This window comes from Poecilia mexicana, unplaced genomic scaffold, assembly GCF_051168715.1.
Source record: "Poecilia mexicana isolate PSO_F unplaced genomic scaffold, ASM5116871v1 scaffold_11, whole genome shotgun sequence".
Lineage (NCBI taxonomy): Eukaryota > Metazoa > Chordata > Actinopteri > Cyprinodontiformes > Poeciliidae > Poecilia > Poecilia mexicana.
Window position 1 is genome coordinate 20,549,344 of NW_028263380.1, and position 24,292 is coordinate 20,573,635.

The 24,292-nt window shown below is 38.3% G+C and overlaps 3 protein-coding genes across 3 annotated transcripts; all 3 read right to left on the bottom strand.

Annotated features, from left to right (window-relative positions):
- Positions 1-1,080: 1,080 nt before the first annotated feature.
- LOC106904026 (uncharacterized) lies at positions 1,081-4,246 on the bottom strand. The gene is made up of 2 exons (XM_088009869.1): positions 4,023-4,246; positions 1,081-3,221 (listed from the first exon to the last, which is right to left on the bottom strand). Exons 1-2 carry the CDS (start codon positions 4,084-4,086, stop codon positions 1,918-1,920), a joined length of 1,368 nt encoding a protein of 455 aa, XP_087865995.1. The 5' UTR covers positions 4,087-4,246; the 3' UTR covers positions 1,081-1,917.
- Positions 4,247-8,626: 4,380 nt separating this feature from the next.
- On the bottom strand, positions 8,627-13,293 carry LOC148156503 (uncharacterized). Its single transcript, XM_088009891.1, has 2 exons — positions 12,048-13,293; positions 8,627-10,426 (listed from the first exon to the last, which is right to left on the bottom strand). The coding sequence occupies exons 1-2, from the start codon at positions 12,109-12,111 to the stop codon at positions 9,570-9,572; spliced, it is 921 nt and encodes a 306-aa protein (XP_087866017.1). The 5' UTR covers positions 12,112-13,293; the 3' UTR covers positions 8,627-9,569.
- Positions 13,294-16,398: 3,105 nt separating this feature from the next.
- LOC106912778 (uncharacterized) lies at positions 16,399-23,320 on the bottom strand. Its single transcript, XM_088009858.1, has 2 exons — positions 23,107-23,320; positions 16,399-18,765 (listed from the first exon to the last, which is right to left on the bottom strand). The coding sequence occupies exons 1-2, from the start codon at positions 23,168-23,170 to the stop codon at positions 17,330-17,332; spliced, it is 1,500 nt and encodes a 499-aa protein (XP_087865984.1). The 5' UTR covers positions 23,171-23,320; the 3' UTR covers positions 16,399-17,329.
- Positions 23,321-24,292: the final 972 nt, after the last annotated feature.

Sequence of the window (24,292 nt, forward strand, 5' to 3'; positions counted from 1 at the left end):
GTTCAGATACAGTACGTTGGGCTGAAATTGTCATTAAACACATTTTGTATTAACCAGCACCATATACTTTTTCAGTTATATGCTATTTTTATTCATAAATATGCATGTTTGTTTCTATAGTTTTTCAGTTCTCTTATTTCGCTCTTTCTGCAGGAGTAGAAGCAGAAAGAGAGAGAAGATAAAGCAAAAGTCAAAAATGATCATTGAATTATCTATTGAATCACAAGTACAGTAAAATAAATATTTAATTCATATTAATGAAATTTGTTTGCTACTGTGCAAAATAACAGACAAAATCTATTAATGTATAAGAACTTCAGTATCAGCTAATGGGCCCCCATAGTGATGCAATACTCAGAAATGTAATCAGAGGACTAAATTACTTCATGTTCCTATAAATACTTTGTCAATAATTTTAAAAGAGCGTCATTTCTGAGTCTAACAGGCAACGATGTTTTACATGGAAACATATTCCTCTATCCTCCTTTCGCTTTAAATCTTTATCCACAACATTCTTTCTATCCCAATTTCTTCTCTGTCTCGTTACAATCTAATTAAATAAACCCAAAGCAGTTTCCAATAAAGTTTAATTTATAAATACTAGGTGGAGCGTCATAGCAAAAGCCGTAATGATCCACTTCCACAAGTCTTTAGAGTTTCACCTTGGAACTCAACAATGCTGAGTGCCCCACTGCCAGACAGGACAAGTTTAATAAAGAACAGAACAAACAGACAAAAAACAAGCGGTAAATGTGTGTATCGCGCCTTATGTAGTGGAGAAGATGCCAAAGTGTTTTTTTACTCTACATTCAGTCATTCACACATTGATGGTGATAAGCTACATTGTAGCCACAGCTGCCCTGGGGCAAACTGACAGAAGCTGCTACACAATCGGCCCATCGGACTTCTGACTAACAGCAGGCAAGGCAGGTTTGGTGTCTTGCTCAAGGACTCAACAACTGAGATGGATGTGGAGAGTCAGAACCAGCAACCCATCAGGTACAGGAACCACAGTGGCTACAACCAGTACAGGTGTAGAGCCACCATCTGCTGGGCTCAAGAATAAGGCATAACATGCTCTAAAGGAAAACTCAAAACTTTTATTCTTACATCACATTTTACACTGTATTTCTTTCTTAGACATTAAGAAAACTTTTATATCAATATAAATGCACATGAACATAGTTTCAGGATAAAGACAGTGATATAACAGAAGTCAGCTGCAGCAGAAAAGAACAAAATATTACAGCTAAAAGTAGAGAAAAAGCTAATAATTGAAAACAATCACACACCCTTTGTACAATCATTGCATGAAAATTAGTTTGTGGTGAATCTTGGATTTCTTTTAAAGTACAAATGTACACGCAACCATTCTAGTATGTTCTATTTTTGATTTTTTTTAAAAACTACAAAAGTAAACCCCACAAACTGTCTCTATTGAACAGAATAATACAAATCAATCCCTCAAGTCCAATCTTGTCAGAATGTTCTGGAAGGGAGTCCATGTCCGGTCAGACTGTTAATGTTCCCTGTACTAAATGGAGAAGTTATTCAGGGAGGCAGAATGACAACAGCTCACAGATCCATGATTCTGGTTCAACGGCTCCATAGATTTGCAGTTCTTCAGCAAATCATACATGGAGAATACTTCCATGTGCGACTCCTCAAAATGTTCAGCTATCTGATGTTTTAGACCAGTGCTTCTCAAACTTTTTCAGGCTGAGGACCACTTATCCCATTTAACAGTCAGAGGACTACCTAACCTGAAATTGCCCCCGCAATAATACATCTTACTATATGATGCAAGCTGAAATGAAAATATTAGTCTCTGAATTCACAGATTATTGTTTTCTTTGTTCATCCTACTTCGCGGACCACTAGGAGCGCTGGCGGAACACCAGTTTGAGAAAGACTGTTTTAGACAAAAACACTTTTCCCACAAAGTGGCTTTTCACCAGTATGAATCAACATGTGCCGAGTTAAATTATGTTTTCGAAGAAAACATTTTCCACAAGTCATGCATGAAAATGGCTTTTGACCTTTGTGTATCATCATATGCCGAGTTAAATTCTGTTCTTGACGAAAACTTTTTTCACATTTCACACATGAAAAAGGCTTTTCACTCAGGTGAATCCTCATGTGACAAGTTAAATGCTGTTTTTGACTAAAACTTTTTCCACAGGTCACACATGAAAATGGCTTTTCACCCGTGTGAATCGTCATGTGCCGATTTAAATCATGTTTAAGACTGAAAGTTTTTCCACAGTTCACACATAAAAACGGCCTTTGACCTGTGTGAATCCTCATGTGCCGAGTTAAATCCTGTTTTATACTAAAACCTTTTCTACAGGTCACACATGAAAATGGCTTTTCACTGGTGTGAATCCTCATGTGCTTACTCAAGTAATGTTTATGGCTAAAACTTTTTCCACAGGTCACACATGAAAAAGGCTTTTCACTAGTGTGAATCTTTATGTGCTCAGTTAAATATTGTTTTCGACTAAAACGTTTTTCACACTTCACACATGAAAAAGCCTTTTCCTCTGTATGAATCAACACGTGTTCAGCTAAATAATATTTTTGACTAAAACTTTTTCCACAGTTTACACATGAAAAAGGTTTTTCACCCGTATGAGTTCTAATGTGAGCATTGAGAGAAGATTTAACAGTGAAACGCTTTCCACAAGTCAGACATGAAAACGGCTTTTCACCCCTATGAGTTCTCATGTGAGCATTGAGAGAAGATTTAACAGTGAAACGCTTTCCACAAGTCAGACATGAAAACGGCTTTTCACCCGTATGAGTTCTCATGTGAACATCAAAAGTATATTTGGAAGAAAAACGTTTTCCACAGGTCTCACATGAGAAAGATTTTCTTCTTTCCTGATTTTGGTTCTCAGCTTCAGCAGCTTCCTGGAAGATGACTTGGTTCCTGTTTGGTTCTGATTCAGTGAGAGATGTTTGCTCATCAACAGGAACCACCATGAAGGTATCAGTCTCCTGTTTTAACTCAATCTGTTCTTCACCCTGACTGCAGTAAACTTCTTTCTCTTCCACTTTTATCTGCTCATGTTCTAGATCCTCCTGCTCTTCTTTTATCTGCTGATCTTCTGGTTCTTCCTGTTCTTGTTTCACCTGCAGAGGTTCTAACTCCTCCTGGTCCAGAGTGGATCTCCTCTCCTGGTTCCATTGTTCCTCCTTAACGTTATGTAGCAGGTAATCTGGATAAGAAAACAGAATTGTTAATGTTATTGAAGCAAATGAAAGAAGACTTTCATTGAGAAATCACCAGATAGAGTAGTGGTGCACCTACTGCAGTTTTCTGGCTGATTGCTGATTACAGATTTTTAAAAAGTCTGACCTCCTGATTCCTATTTGACTGATGCCATTCTTATTTTGTCCTCAAATTTATTACCATGAAATTATTTATTGCAGGTATTAATATGATTTAACAGCACATATAACTTATTTATTTACATATTATTAAACATTATTTTATGCTGCTTATATCACTAACCCTCTGCTGCATTGTCTCTACAGTAGCTTGTATTCATAACACTTGAACTTTTCTATATTTTGTCACATAACAACCACATACATAAATCATTTCAGTAAAGTTTTATGGTTAAGACCAACATAAAGCAATTGTGAAGTAAAACTGACCATGTGAACTTTGAGACATTCCAACACATGAATGTTTTGTTTTAAGCCATCGCATTGTAGCCCTGGCTTTATGTTTAGAGTGGTTTTCTTGCTAGAAGGCGAAATTGTATTCAACCGTATTTCTGTTTTGAAACGTAACTGTCTTTATTAATACAGGGGGGGAGAAACAACTGAGATCACTGGCTCCATTTTTTCTCTGCATAAATTAGACCTTTTCACAGCATAATTGTGACGTCTGCGTTCATTTACCTGTTAATAACACATTTATATGGGAAGAAGACAGTTAGTAAAGTGATCGACATACAGAAAGCTTCATACATTTAGACCTTAACCTTCATCCAAACGCTGCTGTTTCCTACCTATTCGGTGTAAGATAATCTGAGGAGTCCGGGAGAAATCCAGCAGTCTGCGCTGATCATCCATCTCTTCCTCCGACTTGACGATGATTCCTTTAAACTCTGTGAAAGTTTCTTCAGCAGCAGTTAACTGCTCGTTGAGAAACTTTTTCAGAAAAATCTCGAAAATTCAACAAAACAGACCGGGCGCCATTTTATCGTCCTTCTTCCTCTTCTTCTTCTTCTTTTGGGATTTTTTGACTGTCGGTATTCATATGGTGGCATTATTGCCACCTCCTGGATAATACGATTATTACATCTAAAGATTTCTCATACATTGGACTCTTTGCACCTCAGCTTCCGCGTTTGGGGAAAAGCGGCTCGATTGTTTCCGATCTATTGAAAATGGCCTTTTACATGAGGTGCTTGCAGGGCTTGGCCAAGGTTTGTACATCGATCCGAAGCCTCAACAAGTAAACTGGAGAAAGGTTTTAAGAAGTTCGCCTCGTTATTCATTTACTGATACGAAGGTGAGTTTTACTTAAACTTTTGTGGCTAACATTAACCTTAGCTTATGCTAGTAGGCAATATTCTCTGACATTGTTGAGCCAAATGTGCTATTTATGTATCTAAACATTCCAACGGACAATATTTTTTACCTTATTTTAAAGACGTTAGTGTCACAGACTAACGGGGAGGTCACGGTTCGTGCTTTTTACTTCCGAAGCCTGACGAAGCACAACAAGCTTCATAGCTTAACAGTAACTGGTGTCAGACATCTGGTTCAGCTGTTCAGGTTCAAAGTTGCTGCTTTTAGAGAAATATGACCGTGTTGCTTAATGTCTCCGTGTTATTTCGTTTTCTGACCTTTGCATGTTTCTTGTGAAGAGCTCAGATAGGACGGTGTTTACAGCAGTGTGTTCAGGCGGATCAGTTGCTCGGCTGTCTGGCTCTGGTCTGCTCATTCGTTCCCATAAACTCGCTCTTTCAGGCTGAATACAGAAGTGATTCCATGGAAATAACTCAGGGAGGCTCCTTTATTTACCATCCATCTCCCCCGGTAGTTTTAGGCTGATCCGGAGTGAAGTGAAGGCTTCAAACTTTGTGTTGTGCAGCGTTAGCTTTAACTGGTAGTGACAAATATTTACAAGCCACCATCTTCTTAATTCAGGATCGCTTGGAAACTAATGAAAACTTAAAAGCTCATTATATTAGGAAGACAACAATGTTCATAGTATTGCGTTTTTTGCATCTGAAATACGACTTAGTCTTTTCTACCAGTCATGGTAACTCAAAGCGGAAACAAGTGAGCCGCATTAGCTCCTGGAGATGTGACGTCAATGCCGTAGGTGCAAAGAGTCTGTTCCAGTTGTCATCGAAAAAACTAAAATCTTCTCTTCCACTTGATTTAAAGACAAATACAATATTAGTATTGGGGTTCTCCACGAATCCATAGGTAATATTGTCCTCTGACTCATTTTTCATACATTCCACAACATGTTTTGCTGTTTATAACACCAAATAATAACATTTCCTACAATACAGTATCAGTCAGAAATTTTAAATCAACACATAATTATCTCTTTCCCCTGAGATATCCCTCAGCTCCTTGTATACTCATATTTATTCTGACATCTGTATAAACATTGTTTGATGCATTATTCCTCTGTTTTTGCTAGTGCTTTATGTGTTCCCTGAAAATTATACCATAAAACTGGGAATGGAACAATTTTAACTTTGTGTCAACATTAACTTTTTATAGCCTCATTTTTATTCATATTATTTTTAAAATCATGAAAAACAAACAAAAAACATTGGGTTTGATGCTTCTTGGTCTAAATAACAGTGAACCAAGTCTGGTTTTAATGTATTTAGGTGAATTTTGGCGCTTTGTAGTTTGTTATTGTCCACAAAGTTTGCGTGGCTGCCGCACATTTTCGTGGCAAGTAAAAAGTTTGCGTATATTTACACAACGTTCAAATTTTACACGTCAGCTCTTGCATAAAATATGTGTGAAAGCATGCTTCACACATGCTGATTACAGATTTTTAAAATGATTTAGTCCTCATATTATTTTTATTATGTTTAGATATTTTATTTATTTATTTATTTTTACAGATTATTACTATATTTATACAAATACAAATATCTTTTTTTCCCTCTCCTTATTTGACTAGTTCTGTGTTACAGATCCCGGGTATCAGGACTGCTATAACAGTGATGTTGGACAATCTGAAGGATAATAAAATAGAAGTGAGCAATGATGTCCGAAGCGCTGCCGTTACCATCCAGCTTGCGTTTGAGGAAAACCGGAACTCCGCCCCCAAACCAACCCGGAAGCGACGTGTCCCACACAAAAGTTCCGCTTCGCCACTACTGCTCCCATCTCTACATCAGGAAAGCACTACAGATGCAGGCAGATTAATGTGCCGAAATGCAAACAAAATATTATTTATTTTTTGGAAAAAATAGAATAAATTATACATAAAGATATTTCAAAAATAATAATAAAAAATTGTAAGAAATAAATAAAAATATTATGAATAAAAACAATGTGGTGGCATTTTTAGGTGCACCACATCTGCACTGCATTGTTTCTACTGTGGCTTTAAAAGTATTGATACCCCCTTGAACTTTTCCAAAGTTTGTGACATAACAACCACAACCAAATATATTTCATTGGAATTTTATGTGAATAACCAACATGAAGTGGGATAAAATTGTGAAGTAACACTGACCACGTGAACTTTGACTGGACCATTCTAACACATGAACATGTTTTGTTTTAAGCCATTGCATTGTAGCCCTGACTTCATGTTTAGGGTGGTTGCCGAGCTGGAAGGTGAACCTCCACTCTGCTGTATTTTTTCTGTTTTCAAATGTAACTACTTATAAAGAGGGAAGAGTTACACAGAAAAAAAACACATGCAAAAACCGCATAAGCTCCATCAGTGCCACTCGCTCCCCACCGTCAACGCCCTCACACAGCTCCCACACCTGTCCGTTACACACTGATGTGTTCAGCAGTGCTCCCTGATGATGCACAAAAAATCTGGTGCAAATCAGTTGATGTATAAAGGAGATATAGCTGTTGGAATAACCTAGAGGGCGCAGTGGAGTGAAATTACAATTTATTGCCATTGGGTTCTTATGAGGTTAACAAAGATCAATCATAAGTTTAGTGTAAATACAATGATGCAGGTATGATTTTGAGACAGTTATGCAAACAGTGAGGGATTAGTATTCACCATTCAGCCACATCCACATGCTGCTGCCAGAGTTGAGAGAAGGATTTACCATCATGTTCTGCTTCATTAAACACAGGTTGAAATCTGCATGAACCACAGAGTAAAGGGAAGAAAATCAGTGTGAAAACATGTGACTTCCTGTTGAATGGGGCAGGGGTTGTAGTGATGTCACTAATTGGCCATGTGATGTGATGAGCTCTGGTCTGTGATGATACAAATGAAGTTTGATGCACCTGGGAGCTTATGTGGGGATGTTATTCCACCTTGATGTTTCATGGCGAACGGTCAGACTTGAGGCTTAGCCACGCCCACATGATTTGATGTACAATTATTTTTTATGTCCTGTCAAGATGTACATGTGTGCCGAATTTTATGATGGTCGGTCAAAGCATGGCGTGGGACTGATTTTGAAAATGATTCTAGGGGGCGCTGTGGAGGAATTAGGCCACACCCACCCAATATTGGACTGCATTCCTGTCAGGAGGTGGACGAGGATCGATCACAGTGAGTTTGGTCCAGCCAAACGTATGGCAGCGACATGACCTGTCACTGCGCCGCACCGCCATTGCCACGCCCTCCGCTGAAAACTTTTGGTGCTTTAAGGCAAGTGAGACCAACTTATCTGTCATCTGGCACAAGATCACCTTGATCAGGTCAAGCGGGTCAGAGATGGAGCTTTCCAAGGAATAAAAGTTACTTCCTGTTCAGAGGGGGAGGGGCTTGGATGACGTCAGACTATGACGAGATAGGATCATCAGGGAACCAACCACAATCACTAATGCCAAGCTTGGTGCCAATTGGCAGCAAGCCAAAGTCATAACGTTTTATTTGCATTGGTGAGTACGCCAAATTCACCGCTCTCCCACGCCACCTGAACATTTACAAAACTTTTTTTTTTTGGTAACTTTTAAAGCCCCACCCCTTAACTGCATCCTGGCCAAGAATGAAGCCAATAGGTCAAAATCCATAGGAGTTTGTTAAAGTTCAATGTGAGTAAAAGTGAAAAATGGCCAAAATTTGGCCCTTGACCCAAAATGGCCGCCTCCCTGTGCATTTTAGGGGGAACCTCTAAGAGACTTTTTTGCTATCGTCTCTGTGTGTGTGGTTCTCCGGCTGCACAGCAGCACAGAGGAAGACTCTCCAGAGAATCCTAAAATCTGCCAGGAAGACCATCGGCTGCTCTCTGCCTTCTCTCCAAGAACTCCACAGGTCGGCTGCCTCAGGAAAACCAAGAACATTTTAAAAGACTCCTCACACCAGGTCACAATTTGCTCCAACTGGCTGCAGATAGAGGAGCATTAAAACAAGGACAAAGAAGAACAGTTTTTACCCAGTAGCCATAAGGGCATTAAATGCCACCTAGAACAATTTATCACCCAGTTTTGTTATAATCCATGTCGTTTTATTGAATGTTTATATAATAACAATACAGTTTGTCATTATTTTTGCTGCAGAATATGCCAGAAAAAAATAAAGCATCAATAAAAATGTTTCACATCTCTACGAATCCAAATGTCAAGAACTAAATGATCACATTTAACAAATACAACAATTATACAACAAATATTTTAGTAATCGAGAAATCTATCGACTATTCTTACGATTAATCGAGTAATCAGATACAAAAGAGATAAAATAAAACATAGGTAAATCTAACATAACAGCAGTATTAGTATCACATATCAACATCAGTCCAATTTTTACAGTTGAGCTTCCCTAACAATAACTTTTCTGTAGTTTAGAAAATTAGCTTGTTGAGACTGGGATGATAAGAAATAAATTTCCGATTCGTCCGTAAAGCAACACTTACATCATCTAATGTGCAGCCGCCCGCAGTGTTCAGTCTATCCGCTCACCTGTATAAATACTCCTGCAGCGCTTCCTCTTCCCCACTGTTCGCTCTGAACCGCCACCAGGCAGCAGCTCCAGGAGGAGGAAAGACTACCAGGCATCACGCCAGTCATTTAAAGGATGTTTATTGGTCCCTCGATAAACGACAAAGACCCAAACATCATCATCAATCAATAAAATCCTCCCAGGCCGAACTTGAAAACTGGACGATATGCTGCTAACACTTAGCTTTTGTCAACAACTCAGGCGGAAGTGAGAGCTCTGTACGATGCAAGTAATAACCCAGCTGGAACACGGAGAGCTAAATAATAAAATATAACTTAGTGAAGCTTCAAGGCAGATAAATTTTCTTTGAGGAATTTAAATAATAAAGGTATTTGAATCACTCGAGGAATCGTTTCAACCTTATTCTAGTTTTTAACCAAATCAATTTATAGGGAAACTCAACATAGGACACACATGGAAAACAATTCTACGGCTCTTCTACTGTGTGAGTCATAATATGCAGAGCTAAACTAATTTTATCTTTAAAAATGTTTCCACAGGTCCCACATGAAAACGGCTTTTCACCAGTGTGAACCATCATGTGCAGAGTTAAACTAACCTTGTGATGAAAACTTTTACCACAGGTCACACATGAAAACGGCTTTTCAACTGTGTGAATCTTCATGTGCTGAGTTAAATTCCGTTTTGTATTAAAATTTTTTCCACAGGTCACACATAAAAACGGCATTTTACCGGTGTGAATAATCATGTGCAGAGTTAAACTCCGTCTATCATTAAAACCTTTTCCACAGGTCAGACATAAAAACTGCTTTTCACGAATGTGAATCTTCATATGCAGAGTTAAACTCCGTTTTCCAGTAAAACTTATTCCACAGGTCACACATGAAAACTGCTTTTCACGAGTGTGAATCCTCATGTGCCGAGTTAAACTGGTTTTTAGACTAAAACTTTTTCCACAGGTCACACATAAAGGTTTTCTTCTTTGCTGATTTTGGTTCTCAATTTCAGCAGCTTCCTGGATGATGACTTGGTTCCCGTTTGGTTCTGATTCAGTGTGGGATGTTTGCTCATCAACAGGAACCACCATGCAGGTATCAGTCTCCTGTTTCAGCTCAATCTGTTCTTCATCCTGACTGCAGTAAACTTCTTTCTCTTCCACTTTTATCTGCCGATGTTCTAGATCCTCCTGTTCTTGTTTTATCTGATGATCTTCTGGTTCTTCCTGTTCTTGTTTCACCTGCAGAGGTTCTAACTCCTCCTGGTCCAGAGTGGATCTCCTCTCCTGGTTCCTTTGTTCCTCCTTAACGTTATGTAGCAGGTAATCTGGATAAGAAAACAGAAAAAAGGAAGAATTGTTGACTCTTTTGAATCACCAGATAGAGTAGTGGTGCACCGACTGCAGTATTCTGGCTGATTGCTGATTACAGATTTTTAAAAAGTCTTACCTGCCGATTCCTATTTTGACTGATACCATTCTTTCTGTCTGAAATGTCACTAAATATAGCAGAAAAGTCGCTCAGTTGACAAATGTGAGGTGACTACTGTTAACAGCGAACGTGCAGACATGACCTGGTGGGCCGGTCTATCAGTCAATCCTCTCACAGGAGAGCAGAAGAGTAAGTGGTTGATTTTAGACTTTTGCTGAAGCAGATAAGATCAGTGGATAAAACTGGTTTCACATTTAAGTATCTGCTGACCACTGATCTCCCAAACTTAAGGAAATCGGGGCCAGTTAATGGGCTAATCACTAAATCGGTGCACTCCTGAAAAAGAAACCTGAAGATTTAAGAGTGCAGATCAACAGTTCAGTCAAGATAATCAGCTGATATTTGGAGAATTCTCAAATGACTAGTTATTTTGTCCTAATTTTTATTACCATGAAATCATTTATTGTAGGCATTAATGTTATTTAATAGCACATTTTACGGAGCCCTGTAGTGGGCATGGGGATTTTTTTTTCTTTTACGTTCCCTCGCAAAACTTTTGCGTTCCCTCGCAATAATCTACTGATCAGTTCATGCGGCGTAATTGATACTGTAAGCCTTTTTTACGGTGGCCGCCGTACTTTCTGCTTTAATACAAGCTTATAAGGTTTTTCCATGGACTATTGAGTTAATATCTCGGGGTAAGTCATCTGATTGTGTCTCTGTTCGTGTCTGAATGGTTTAAAGGGCTGCTTTCTGTGCCGTTCCATCTGAGCCTTAACAGACATAAACATGCAGTAAATAAATCGATTTTCAATCAGTTTTTTGCACCAAAGCGTTAATAATAATAAACACGTTTTATTATTATAAAACACTGCAAACTAATGGTGGTAGAGGGCCGCACTGGGCTAACTCGGGGAATCATTTGTCCGTGTATCAGTCAACTCCTAACCTCTTCTTTGCTCTGTCACAATTATCGATTTATTTAATTTTGATTATCATGCTCCAAACTTTGCGAGGACTGACCACCCAGTCCCTCATACACACACAGCCAGCAGCAGCCAGTCACCTTCTCATTCATATTTGATGACGTCACACCCGCATCGACACGCCCACCACCAGGTGTCAAAGCCGCTGCTCCTGTCATATCAATAATTACTTATTTCATTCATATGGCTCTAACATAACTTTTTTATTTATTTATTTTTTTACTAATTATTATGTTATTTTCCGCTGTTTATTTCACTAGCCATCTGCTGCATTGTCTCTACAGTAACTTGTATTCATAACACTTGAACTTTTCCATATTGTGTCATACAACCACATACAACTGAGATCACTGGCTCCATTTTTTCCTCTACATACATTAACCATTTTCAGAGCATAATTGTGACGTCTGCGTTCATTTACCTGCTAGTAACACATTTATATGGGAAGAAGACAGTGACTAAAGTGATCGACATACAGAAAGCTTCATACATTTAGACATTAACTTCCATCCAAACGCTGCTGTTTCCTACCTATTCGATGTAAGATAATCTGAGGAGTCCGGGAGAAATCCAGCAGTCTGCGCTGATCGTCCATCTCTTCCTCCGACTTGACGATGATTTCTTTAAACTCTGTGAAAGTTTCTTCAGCAGCAGTTAACTGCTTGTTGAGAAACTTATTCAGAAAAAATCTCGAAAATTCAACAAAACAGACCGGGCGCCATTTTATCGTTCTTCTTCCTTTCCTTCAGATTCTTCTTCTTTTGGGATTTTTTAACTGTCGGTATTCATATGGTGGCATTACCGCCATCTTCTGGATAATACGATTATTACATCTAATGATTTCTCATACAGTTCCAGTTGTCATCGAAAAAACTAAAATCTTCTCTTCCACTTGATTTAAATAAAACAAATACAATATTAGTGTGACCTTGGGTACAGCTTTTGCTATGGATATACAGCCTTAGATCCTCTTTTTACCAGATCACAGAGATAAGTTTGAAAAAAAATGACAGAGACACTTCTGCAGATTACAAAGAGTTGAGTAAATTCACAAATGTTTCATGAGCAAGAATAGTCACGATTTATTTTATGACACAAAGTGACCACACTAAAAGTGGGAGTCTATGCTGGCCCTGGAATTCTTAAAGTTGAAAAATAGATTAAACCCAATTAGATAAAATTACACTGCTCAGGGGAGGAATAATAATAAAGAAAACACAAATATAACTAAATGCACCCAAGTGTTCCGCAACAAAAACACACTTACACAAAAATCCCTGGTGAATACAGGAGAAAACTCCCCATTCCAGTCTCCTCAATCTAAATAAAAACAGCTTGGGACTCAGGGACAGCAAAGGTCCCTGTTTAAAACAAGCCACACGGCTGGACAATAGAAACTCCCTTTTCCTAAACAAAAAGAAAACAAAATAAAGTAATTTTAATCAACAATAACTATCCAAAAAGAACTAAACAAAAACAAAACTGAAATTGAAACGAATCAAAAACTGAAACAGTAGCACGCCAACTATAGTGGCCACTCGGATTGAACAGCCAGACGCAGGGAGTCTGGCTGAATTTCGACCTTTCTTTCCATCGAGACAGTGAAAACTGAAGTATAAAACCAACATATCAATGTTCAGTTATACACAAAAAGAATACGTTGTGTCATTTATCTAAACCACGACGTTCTACTGCTTCTTAAATAACTAACATTTCTTATCACAAATCACAATTGCGTATATTTATACTTCATTCTGCTTTCCGAGGGCGCCATTTTAAAGATTTTCTCCGGGTTTCTTCATAATCTAACAACTCATCGCGCAGGGTGTTGCTAGGTAACCACAGAAGAAATCTACTGTTCTTTAAAACGGAAGCATAAATTAACCACCAGGTGTCACTGTTGGACCAATGAACAAGGAGAATTTTCCCATTTAGTAGTAATTTACACCAACCTTTTCTAAACTAAAATTGGTCAATGGCGCTGTGTACGCCGTTGACCAATGTGGTAACACTTTATTTGAAGGGGGCTGAATAAGACTGTCATGACACTGTCATAAACATGACATAACACCTGTCATGAACATCAATAAGTCTTCATGAATATTTATGACTGTTGTCATAAAGCGTCATTCGGTAAATTATGACACTTTTAATACAAAGTTGACATTATTCAAAATGTCTTTGTTATGACAACTTGACATTAACCAATATATCATTACTGTTTAAACTCTATCTTTAATAACATAAAGTTACCTAATTTTTAAAGTGCAATCAGTAATACTTTTATAACAAATTTATATCAGTAATGATTTATTGGTTAATGTCAAGTTGTCATAACAAAGACATTTTGAATAGCTTTATGACAACAGTCATAAATATTCATGAAGGCTTATTCATGTTCATGACAGTGTCATGTCAGTCTTATTCAACCCCCTTCAAATAAAGTGTTACCACCAATGTAACCGTTGCTCAGTTACATTTTCATGTGACAAAAGCTGAGGAAATCTACTATTTAAATTCAAATGAGGTTGTCCTGTCCTTTTATTTTTATTTTATTTATTTTGTCTGCGTGTTATTGTCTGAGGATAAATGTGGTCTAGTTTAAACAATACAAAATTAAAATCACGAAAAAAAAAAAACACTGGGTTTGATGCTTCTTGGTATAAATAACCAAGTGAGTGAAGTCTGGTTTTAATATATTTAGGAGGATTTTGGCATTTTGTAGTTTGTTATTGTCCACAAAAAAAGTTTGTGTTGCTGCTGCAGATTTTCGTGGCAGGTAAAAAGTTTGTTTATATTTACAAAAACTTTCACACACGTTCACATTGCAGCCTCAAGTGACCCAATTTCGATTTTTTTTTTTGCTGGGGCCGTTCACACTGCCACACAAATGCGACCTGTATGCGTTCTGCAGTGTGAAACGACCTGAAAGTGTCCCGCATGCGCAGTAGAGGGCGCAATGGCGTCAGCGTTCTCAGTGTTTGCGTAAGTAAACATGGAGGCTAACGGCGGAGCTTAGCTTACATATTTGAAATTGTTGTCTAACTGGAGCAGCATATTAACAACTTAATCCTCATTATAGTCCGTCATGGTTGTTTTCTTCCCACTTGCACGTATCAGGACGCAGAATGTGTTGAGTATCAGTGACGTTCAGTTTGGATGAATGCGCCTGGACGTTAGGTCGCATTTGAATCGGATACGTATCGGATATGGGTCGCATTCGAAAAGAATCCGATCTGTGCTGTTCACACCGTCATGAAAAGATCGGATACAGGTAGGGTTTCCACCTTTCATAAATCAAAATAAGGGACGCCCACCACGGTGTGTCATCCTACTTTCATGGAGTGGGATGGCCGCTGCAGCTAGACAATATTTATGGCAGTGTTTTTTGTTTTTAAAACGTTATCCAGAGGGAGTGCTGTGATTTGGCGGTGGTCGAAGGCCGCATGTCTTCCCCCTCTCTCGCTGCCCACTTTCCTGTCAAACTACTTCCAAATAAAGCGACAAATAGTCAACAAAACCTTTTAAAAAAAGTGATCCATAGAGCAATCATTCATACATAGAGTACTCCAAAATTGTACTCCAATCAGAGTAGCACACCTTGAGCAAGTGTAAAATGTATTTGGTAAACTGCTCAAGTACTGAGGAACTGGTCATAATACCCTAATTTAATAATCACAATTAAATGTGACCAGGGTTCCAAAAGTATAAAAGTTATGTGAAAATTCTGGTATTGTACAGAGTATTACTAAAATATTTATTCAAGTGAGGAGTTAGGTTTGGAGGCTGGTTCTAGATCAAATTTACCACGAGGGCCAGGGTAGCCAGTGTTTTTCCATGGCGACACTTAAAAAAAGATTGAAACAAAAAAACAGAGAAATATTTCATCATTTGATATATCAAGTGAGCCAAAGAGCCACTTGTGTCTCCAGAGATACAGGGTGGATCAGGTTGCAGCTCCTGATCTAGCAGATGGAAAGTATGATCCTATCCTATCTCAATATAGCAGCTAAAAGTGCAGCACCATCATTTTTAATTCATTAAATTAATTGTGAAAGTTAAAAAAAATCCACCTCTGAATATTAACAAAATACATTTAGCTTAATTTCTTCTGTACCCCTGTGTGCCCCCATCTAGAACTAGAAATGAGAGGTTTCAGTTCTAAGGACGATGGAGAATCGGGTTGAGGATGTTTTAATAAGACGCAATCGATAGCAGCTCACCACGACTGTGAGTTTCCGTCTCTAGGCAACAACAAGAGAGTTGGTCCGTAGCGTTCTCGGGGTCCTTTAGCTCTTATCACGACAATTTAGCTGACCTTAATATATCCTGTGTTTTATTTTGGTCATTATTGTTACAATTAGTCTTGATATATGTGTGATAGGCGTGTCGGACATTTATAGAATACGGAACAAATCGTTTCCCGTATCGGTTCCATACGGGACGCAACATTTAACAGCCAAATACAGGATGATTCTGTGTTTTAAGGGATGGGTGGAAACCCTAGATACAGGAAGCATTAAGTCAAAAAAATTGGAATTGAGTCACTTCAGACTGTAGTGTGAACGCAGCCTGAGACTTTTTTTTGCTATTGTCTCTGTGTGTGGTTCTCCGGCTGCACAGCAGCACAGAGGAAGACTCTCCAGAGAATCCTAAAATCTGCCAGGAAGACCATCGGCTGCTCTCTGCCTTCTCTCCAAGAACTCCACAGGTCGGCTTTCTCAGGAAAACTAAGAACATTTTAAAAGACTCCTCACACCAGGTCACAATTTGCTCCAACTGGCTGCAGATAGAGGAGCATTAAAACAAGGACAAAGAAGAACAGTTTTTACCCAGTAGCCATAAGGGCATTAAATGCCACCTAGAACAATTTATCACCCAGTTTTGTTATAATTCATGTCGTTTTATTGAATGTTTATATAATAACAATACAGTTTGTCATTATTTTTGCTGCAGAATATGCCAGAAAAAAAACAAAGCATCAATAAAAATGTTTCACATCTCTACGAATCCAAATGTCAAGAACTAAATGATCACATTTAACAAATACAACAATTTCTCAGCTTTCTAGAAAATAAAATCCCTCCAGTCTTTAATTCTAGTTTAGGGCCGTTGTAAACAAATATTTTAGTAATTGAGAAATCTATCGACTATTCTTACGATTAATCAAGTAATCAGATACAAAAAAGATCAAAATAAAACATTGGTAAATCTAACATAACAGCAGTATTAGTATCACATATCAACATCAGTCCAATTTTTACAGTTGAGCTTCCCTGACAATAACTTTTCTGTAGTTTAGAAAATTAACTCGTAACAATAATAGCTCACTTTACAAGATAACCTGAAGAAAAAAAAAAGCAATGGGATTTAACAACTTCGTTCGTCACACACAGAAACTCGTCTACCAGCTACGTGTCGCCACGATGAGCTCCACCACAATTTGTTGAGACCAGGATGATATGAAATAAATTTCCGGTTTGTCCATAAAGCTACACGACATCAATCAATAAAATCCTCCCAGGCCGAACTTGAAAACTGGACGTTATGCTGCTAACACTTTTGTCAGCTTTTGTCAACAACTCAGGCGGAAGTGAGAGCTCTGTACGATGCAAGTAATAACCCAGCTGGAACATGGAGAGCTAAATAATAAAATATAACTTAGTGAAGCTTCAAGGAAGATAAATTTTTTTCGAGGAATTTAAATAATCAAGGTATTTGAATCACTCGAGGAATCGTTTCAACCTTATTCTAGTTTTTAACCAAATCAATTTATAGGGAAACTCAACATAGGACACAAATGGAAAACAATTCTACGGCTCTTCACCTGCGTGAGTCATAATGTGCAGAGCGAAACTAATTTTATCTTTAAAAATGTTTCCACAGGTCCCACATGAAAACGGCTTTTCACCAGTGTGAACCATCATGTGCAGAGTTAAACTAACCTTGTGATGAAAACTTTTACCACAGGTCACACATGAAAATGGCTTTTCAACTGTGTGAATCCTCATGTGCTGAGTTAAATTCCGTTTTGTATTAAAATTTTTTCCACAGGTCACACATAAAAACGGCATTTTACCGGTGTGAATAATCATGTGCTGAGTTAAACTCCGTTTATCACTAAAACCTTTTCCACAGTTCACACATGAAAACTGCTTTTCACCAGTGTGAATCATCATGTGCAGAGTTAAACTCCGTTTTCCAGTAAAACTTTTTCCACAGGTCACACATGAAAACTGCTTTTCATCAGTGTGAATCATCATGTGCTTAGTTAAACTCTGTTTTCCAGTAAAACTTTTTCCACAGGTCACACATGAAAACTGCTTTTCATCAGTGTGAATCATCTTGTGCTTAGTTAAACTCTGTTTTCCAGTAAAACTTTTTCCACAGGTCACACATGAAAACGGCTTTTCACCAGTGTGAATCATCATGTGCTGAGTTAAATTCCGTTTTAGACTAAAACTTTTTCCACAGGTCACACATGAAAATAGATTTTCACCAGTGTGAATCTTCATGTGGTCAGTTAAATTCCTTTTTTGTCTAAAATTTTTCCCACAGGTCACACATGAAAACGGCTTTTCACCAGTGTGAATCCTCATGTGGTGAGTTAAACTAAATTTTCGACTAAAACTTTTTCCACAGGTCACACATAAAAACGGCTTTTCACCAGTGTGAATCCTCATGTGGTGAGTTAAACTCAATTTTTGACTAAAACATTTTCCACAGGTCACACATAAAAACGGCTTTTCACCAGTGTGAATCCTCATGTGCCGAGTTAAATTCCTTTTCATACTAAAACTTTTTCCACAGGTCACACATAAAGACGGCTTTTCTCTGGTGTGAATCCTGATGTGCCGAGTTAAATTGGTTTTTAGACTAAAACTTTTTCCACAGGTCACACATAAGAAATGTTTTCTTCTTTCCTGATTTTGGTTCTCAGCTTCAGCAGCTTCCTGGATGATGACTTGGTTCCTGTTTGGTTCTGATTCAGTGCGAGATGTTTGGTCATCAACAGGAACCACCATGCAGGTATCAGTCTCCTGTTTTAACTCAATCTGTTCTTCGCCATGACTGAAGTAAACTTCTTTCTCTTCCACTTTTATCTGCCGATGTTCTAGATTCTCCTGCTCTTCTTTTATCTGCTGATCTTCTGGTTCTTCTTGTTCTTGTTTCACCTGCAGAGGTTCTAACTCCTCCTGGTCCAGAGTGGATCTCCTCTCCTGGTTACAAACGTTACACTGCAGGGAACCTGGACAAGAAAACAGAAAAAAGACCAATTGTTAACTTTATAGAAGTAAATGGGAGAAATTGTTCATCGTTTAAGACAGAAATGAAAACAAAAAGAAAAAATTCACACCTAAAAATTAAAGAGCGTTGACAGAGACAGATAAGTCGAGAAATTCAGCTGACAATTGGAGAATTCTCAAATGAACAGATAATAAAAAATATTTTTTATTTTAAAATTAATTATAGTCACCATTGTTTTAAATTTCATTATTTCAAAATATAACTTAATTTGGAGCTATCGTTTATTTTCATTACTTTTAGTTGTATTAAAATGTTAAGTCCACTTAACTTTGGGGTTTATTTACAGAGTTTATTTGTAGGTTAATAATTGTCTAATTTTTGTTCCTTTGTTATTTACTTTTCTAAGTTAGACAGGAAGAATTGTGGGTCCATTTTCTGTCAGTATAGGTACTGGTACAGGACCAGCATGCACTGGGTTGGGCCTGTGGGTTTTGACCAGAGCAGGAGAGGAAACAATGAAAAGTAGTGATGGTGAGATGAAGCTTCATGCATCCAATCATTCGACTCCTGAGCCGATGCACCGCGGTGCTTCACATGCTCTACTGGGACATCAAGGGGACAATATATGTAAAATGGGCAAAACAACATGAAGCCTTACAATGAATAAACAAGTAAAATATGTTTCTCATTCTGATACATAAACTCTGATTAATCTGGTTGTATGAAACAATGGCTGGATCAAAAGGAAAACTGGAAACAAACAGAAGAGAGAGAGAGAGAGAGAGAGAGAGAGAGAGAGAGAGAGAGAGAGAGAGAGAGAGAGAGAGAGAGTTGTGATTGGCTTGTTACTCACTATGTGGACAATGATTTATTACTAAAAAATAAAAACTATAACTGCTCGGGTTCAGGTGAGTTCTCTGTTTTATGTGCTTCATAAAAATCCTCCTGGACTACTCAACATATCACTAATGAAAATTTTGACCTTTGTTATTTGCTTGTCAAACTGGAAAAAAGAAACTATAAAATTAATTTTCAAGTTTTTTGGACATTGAACATTTTTACGCGTGTGCTCGTTATGAGCACTGAGAAAGCATGCCCTTTTTTGGCGCTCTTGTCTGGGGAACTACGGACACCATGAAAGCTCAAACAACATGTTTCGTGCGAGTAACAAGTTGTCACACGTTCTTCACGTTTTTGTGTGAAACTAATAGTAATACCATTAACAATAATAATAAAAACATAGCATTCCCCTTGTTTTACAGTGGGGGAACGGTATCTGATGGGTAATATTGAGCAATAAAATGTATTGCTCTGTTTTTATTTAATATAGCACTAGAGGTGCGCCGATCGATCGGTCACCGATCATAATCGGGCCGATTTCCGTGAAAAAGTGCATGATCGGTGATCGGCGATTATTGGCTCTTGTTGCCGATACCGATCATCTCATTTCCAACCTGCCTGTGCAGCTGGTCTCCTCTTTCCTTCACTCTGCCCAAACGCGCAGCAACAAATCCTAAGCGATGCGGAACTATAACGCACTGAATGAATGGGGAAGTTTGCGTGTTGCGGCGGAAAATTAAAGCACGTCAAAATGCATCAACACAACGAATCTAATATGGCATAAAAACAATGCCATACTTGACGGAGTTTGGCTACATCGAGGCTCACTGCAGTAAAAAAGACATACGGAGCGATCAGATAGCAGGTAAAGCAGCGCACAGCTACAAACACTCACCCGGATTAGCATGACGGTCAGAAAGCTAAACAAATAACCTGGAAAATTATTTAAGTCTTCGTGCTGCGATGTAAGACGCTGGTTCTGCTCTCCTGTTGAACAGCTGCTACGCTGCAGGTAGTAATATCTGACAGACGGAGCTTCGCTTCTGCTCCACCTGGTAGTGGTGGAGAACCTCTGCTTAAAGCTGCAGCATCTAACTTAAAAAATAAATTTTACATATGTATTAAAACTTTCGCTGTCCTAACATGAGACAGATAATCTCTAAAAAAATAATCGATCTCCTCCCTGTTCTGCATAATTACTCCGCTCAGTCAGAAACAGCCAATCAGAGCTAGCAGTAATCAGCTAGCCGCCATGCTATCAGGAAGTTTTCATTCAGTAACTCTGGATTGTTTATTGTAATGGATCCTGTTTTTGCCTTTGAATGTTAAGTTTTATACTTGAACTTCTTGGCAATGTTGAGAGGTTTTATTTTGGCTCTTTGTATTATTTAGCCTCTTCAGAGCCTTCATATGTTATCAGTCTGTTAAAGATAGTATTATCAATAGCAGTACAATTTGCACAATACCTGTTTTGTTTAGTTTTCTTCTTGGAAAAAGTTATTAAAAACAAGTTTTTGTCTAAATTAAGGTGAATTCATGGTTCCTTTTTCCACATAATGTAACCGGTAGGGTTTATGATAAAAAAAAAAAAAATAATAATAATTATGTGATCGGTATCGGTGATCGGCCCTCATGGGTGATCGGTATCGGTAGGAAAAAACCTGATCGGCACATCTCTCTCTCTCTCTCTCTCTATATATATATATATATATATATATATATAAAAATTCCCTTCTCACCCTCCGCGGGTGGTCTCTTTCATCCTCTGAGCTCGGGTCCTCTACCAGAGGCCTGGGAGCTTGAGGGTTCTGCGCAGTATCTTGGCTGTGCCTAGAACTGCACATTTCTGGACTGAGATGTCTGATGTTGTTCCTGGGATCTGTTTGAGCCACTGCTCCAGTTTGGGGGTGACTGCCCCGAGGGCCCCGATGACCACAGGCACCACTGTGGTCTTCACCTTCCAGGCCTTCTCCAGTTCCTCTCTGAGGCCCTGGTATTTCTCCAGTTTCTCATGCTCCTTCTTCCTGATGTTGTGGTCACTTGGTATTGCTACATCCACCACAACGGCTTTCCTCTGTTCTTTATCCACCACCACAATGTCCGGTTGGTTCTCCATTACCATCTTGTCTGTCTGGATCTGGAAGTCCCACATGATCTTAGCTCGGTCATTCTCCACCACCTTTGGGGGTGTTCCATGTACGCTTTCCCTGCCAGCATCTTGCACCCTGCTGTTATGTGCTGGACTGTCTCAGAGGCCTCCTTGCACAACCTACACCTTGGGTCTTGTCTGGTGTGGTAGATCTGAGCCTCTATTGCTCTGGTGTTTAGGGCCTGTTCCTGGGCGGCCAGGATGAGGGCCTCTGTGCTGTCCTTGAGTCCAGCTTTCTCCAGCCATTGGTAGGATTTCCTGATATCAGCCACTTCAGTTATTTGTCGGTGGTACATCCCATGTAGGGGCTTGTCTTCCCATGATGGTTCCTCCAGCACCTCGTCCTCCATATTTATATATATATATATATATATATATATATATATATATATATATATATATATATATATATGCTAATAACAGACAACGTGCTCAGTGAATGTCTCAGACAATGGGGAACAAAAGTTGACGTGCTGGAGGAACCAGCATGGGAGGACAAATAAATAACTAAGAGGGATTTTACCTTTTCACCTTTCTACATAATTAGAGTAGTTTTATGAACTACTGGTATGAGTTTTATATAAATAGGATAATATTTGATGAAAATAGGTCAGGCATGCTTATATTGGCAAGCTTATAATTTGCTATGCCAAAAAATGCATCCCTCTGCTAATTTGGAGAAATAAAGAGTTTAGAGGAATTTCACCTTTTCTACGTAATCACACTTGTTCTCTGAGCTACTGCTTTAAGTTTCATATCAACAGGACGGATGCAAATAATGGCAGGCTCAGAAATTAAAATGCATCCCCTCCTACATTAATAGACTAGACAGTTAAGCGTGATATAAAATGTTCTACATAATGGGCCTCTGTTTAGTAATGCTTTACGCTATTACGGTGTTTTAAAAAAGCAGGGAATTTCAAACCATTAGCGGAGAACATTTTCAACAGACTGAAAAAAAGTTCGACTCATATGTCAATAAAGGAGTAAAAACCGCATTTATTTAATGTAATCTGCGAAATAAAACCCACCGTTTTACGGCTTACATGGTTAAGAAACGTGATAATGTTACAAATAACTTCAAAAGTTTGATCTTCGGTCATATTTCAGTCCGTTTTCTCATCAATATGAGAGAGTTTAGAGCGATGCGTTTCTCGACATAACGCCTGAGATCACTGGCTCCATTTTCTCTACATATATGAGCCTTTTTCACAGCGTGATTGTGATGTCTGCGTTCATTTGCCTGTTAAAAATCAGTTATACGGGAAGAAGACAGTTACTAAAATGATTCTGATAAAAAACAGGTTCAGATATTTAGACCTTAACCTTTATCTAATCGCCGGTGTTTCCTACCTATCCGGTGTAAAATAATCCGGGGAGTCCGGGAGAAATCCAGCAGTCTGCGCTGATCGTCCATCTCTTCCTCCGACTTGACGATATTTCATTTAAACTCTGTGAAAGTTGCTTCAGCAGGATTAACTGTTCGTTGATAAACAATATTCAACAAAATAGACCATCCGCCATCTTCTTTCCTTCCGTTTTCTCTTCTTTTTCTTCTTCTTCTCCTTCTTGCATAGCGTTTTCTGGCTGCTTACAAACTTTGTGCATTACCGCCATCAACTGGACGGAGATGTAATTCAGAAATTAATTTCCTATATATCTTCAATCTTAAAATAACTAAATTAAATACTCATACACTCACACACACATACTAAATGTGTGTGTGTGTGTGTGTGTGTGTGTGTGTGTGTGGGTGTGTGTGTGGGGGTGTGTGCGTGTGTGTGTGTGTGTGTGCATGCTAACCTCAGCTAATTTAGTATCTTTTAAATATTTAATAAGTGCTAGAATTATATCCTGTGACTGAGGTTTCCTTAATAAATAAGCCATAGTTACTGAACTCCCCATTACCCATTCCAATTCCTTCCTCTCTTTTATATATATTTTCTACAAAAAATCAACACATGTTCTACTCTTTCTGCTTCCCCACAATTGGAACAATCACCTGATGGATGTTTCCCTATTATTTTTAAACCACTATTTCAACTAGTATGCCCAATCCTCAACCTGTTAATCCATATTTCCTCTCTCCTGTTTATTATATTATTATTTCTTATGATTACCTCCTTCTGTATTTTATGTAAATTCCTTCCTCTTTCTTCTAAATTCCATCTCTCCTGCCATATATTATTTATTTTATCTTTAATAATTACTTTTATTTCTGCTTTACTTAGTGGGACATCTCATTCAATTTCTCCTGCCTTAACTGCTTCTTTAGCCAACTTATCTACTTTTTCGATACTTACAATTCCTTTATGTGCTGCAACCCATGTGAATTGAACACTTTTTTTTGTTGCTTTATACTATATCAAATAACTAACTTCATCTAAAAGATCTTGACGGCTTTCAGATTTTCCACTGATAATACTACTTAGGCAAGACATTGAATCTGAACAGATAACTACCTTTCTGGGCTTCATCTCCACTATCCATTGCAACGCCAAAATAATTGCCAACATTTCTGCTGAAAAAATTTATAACT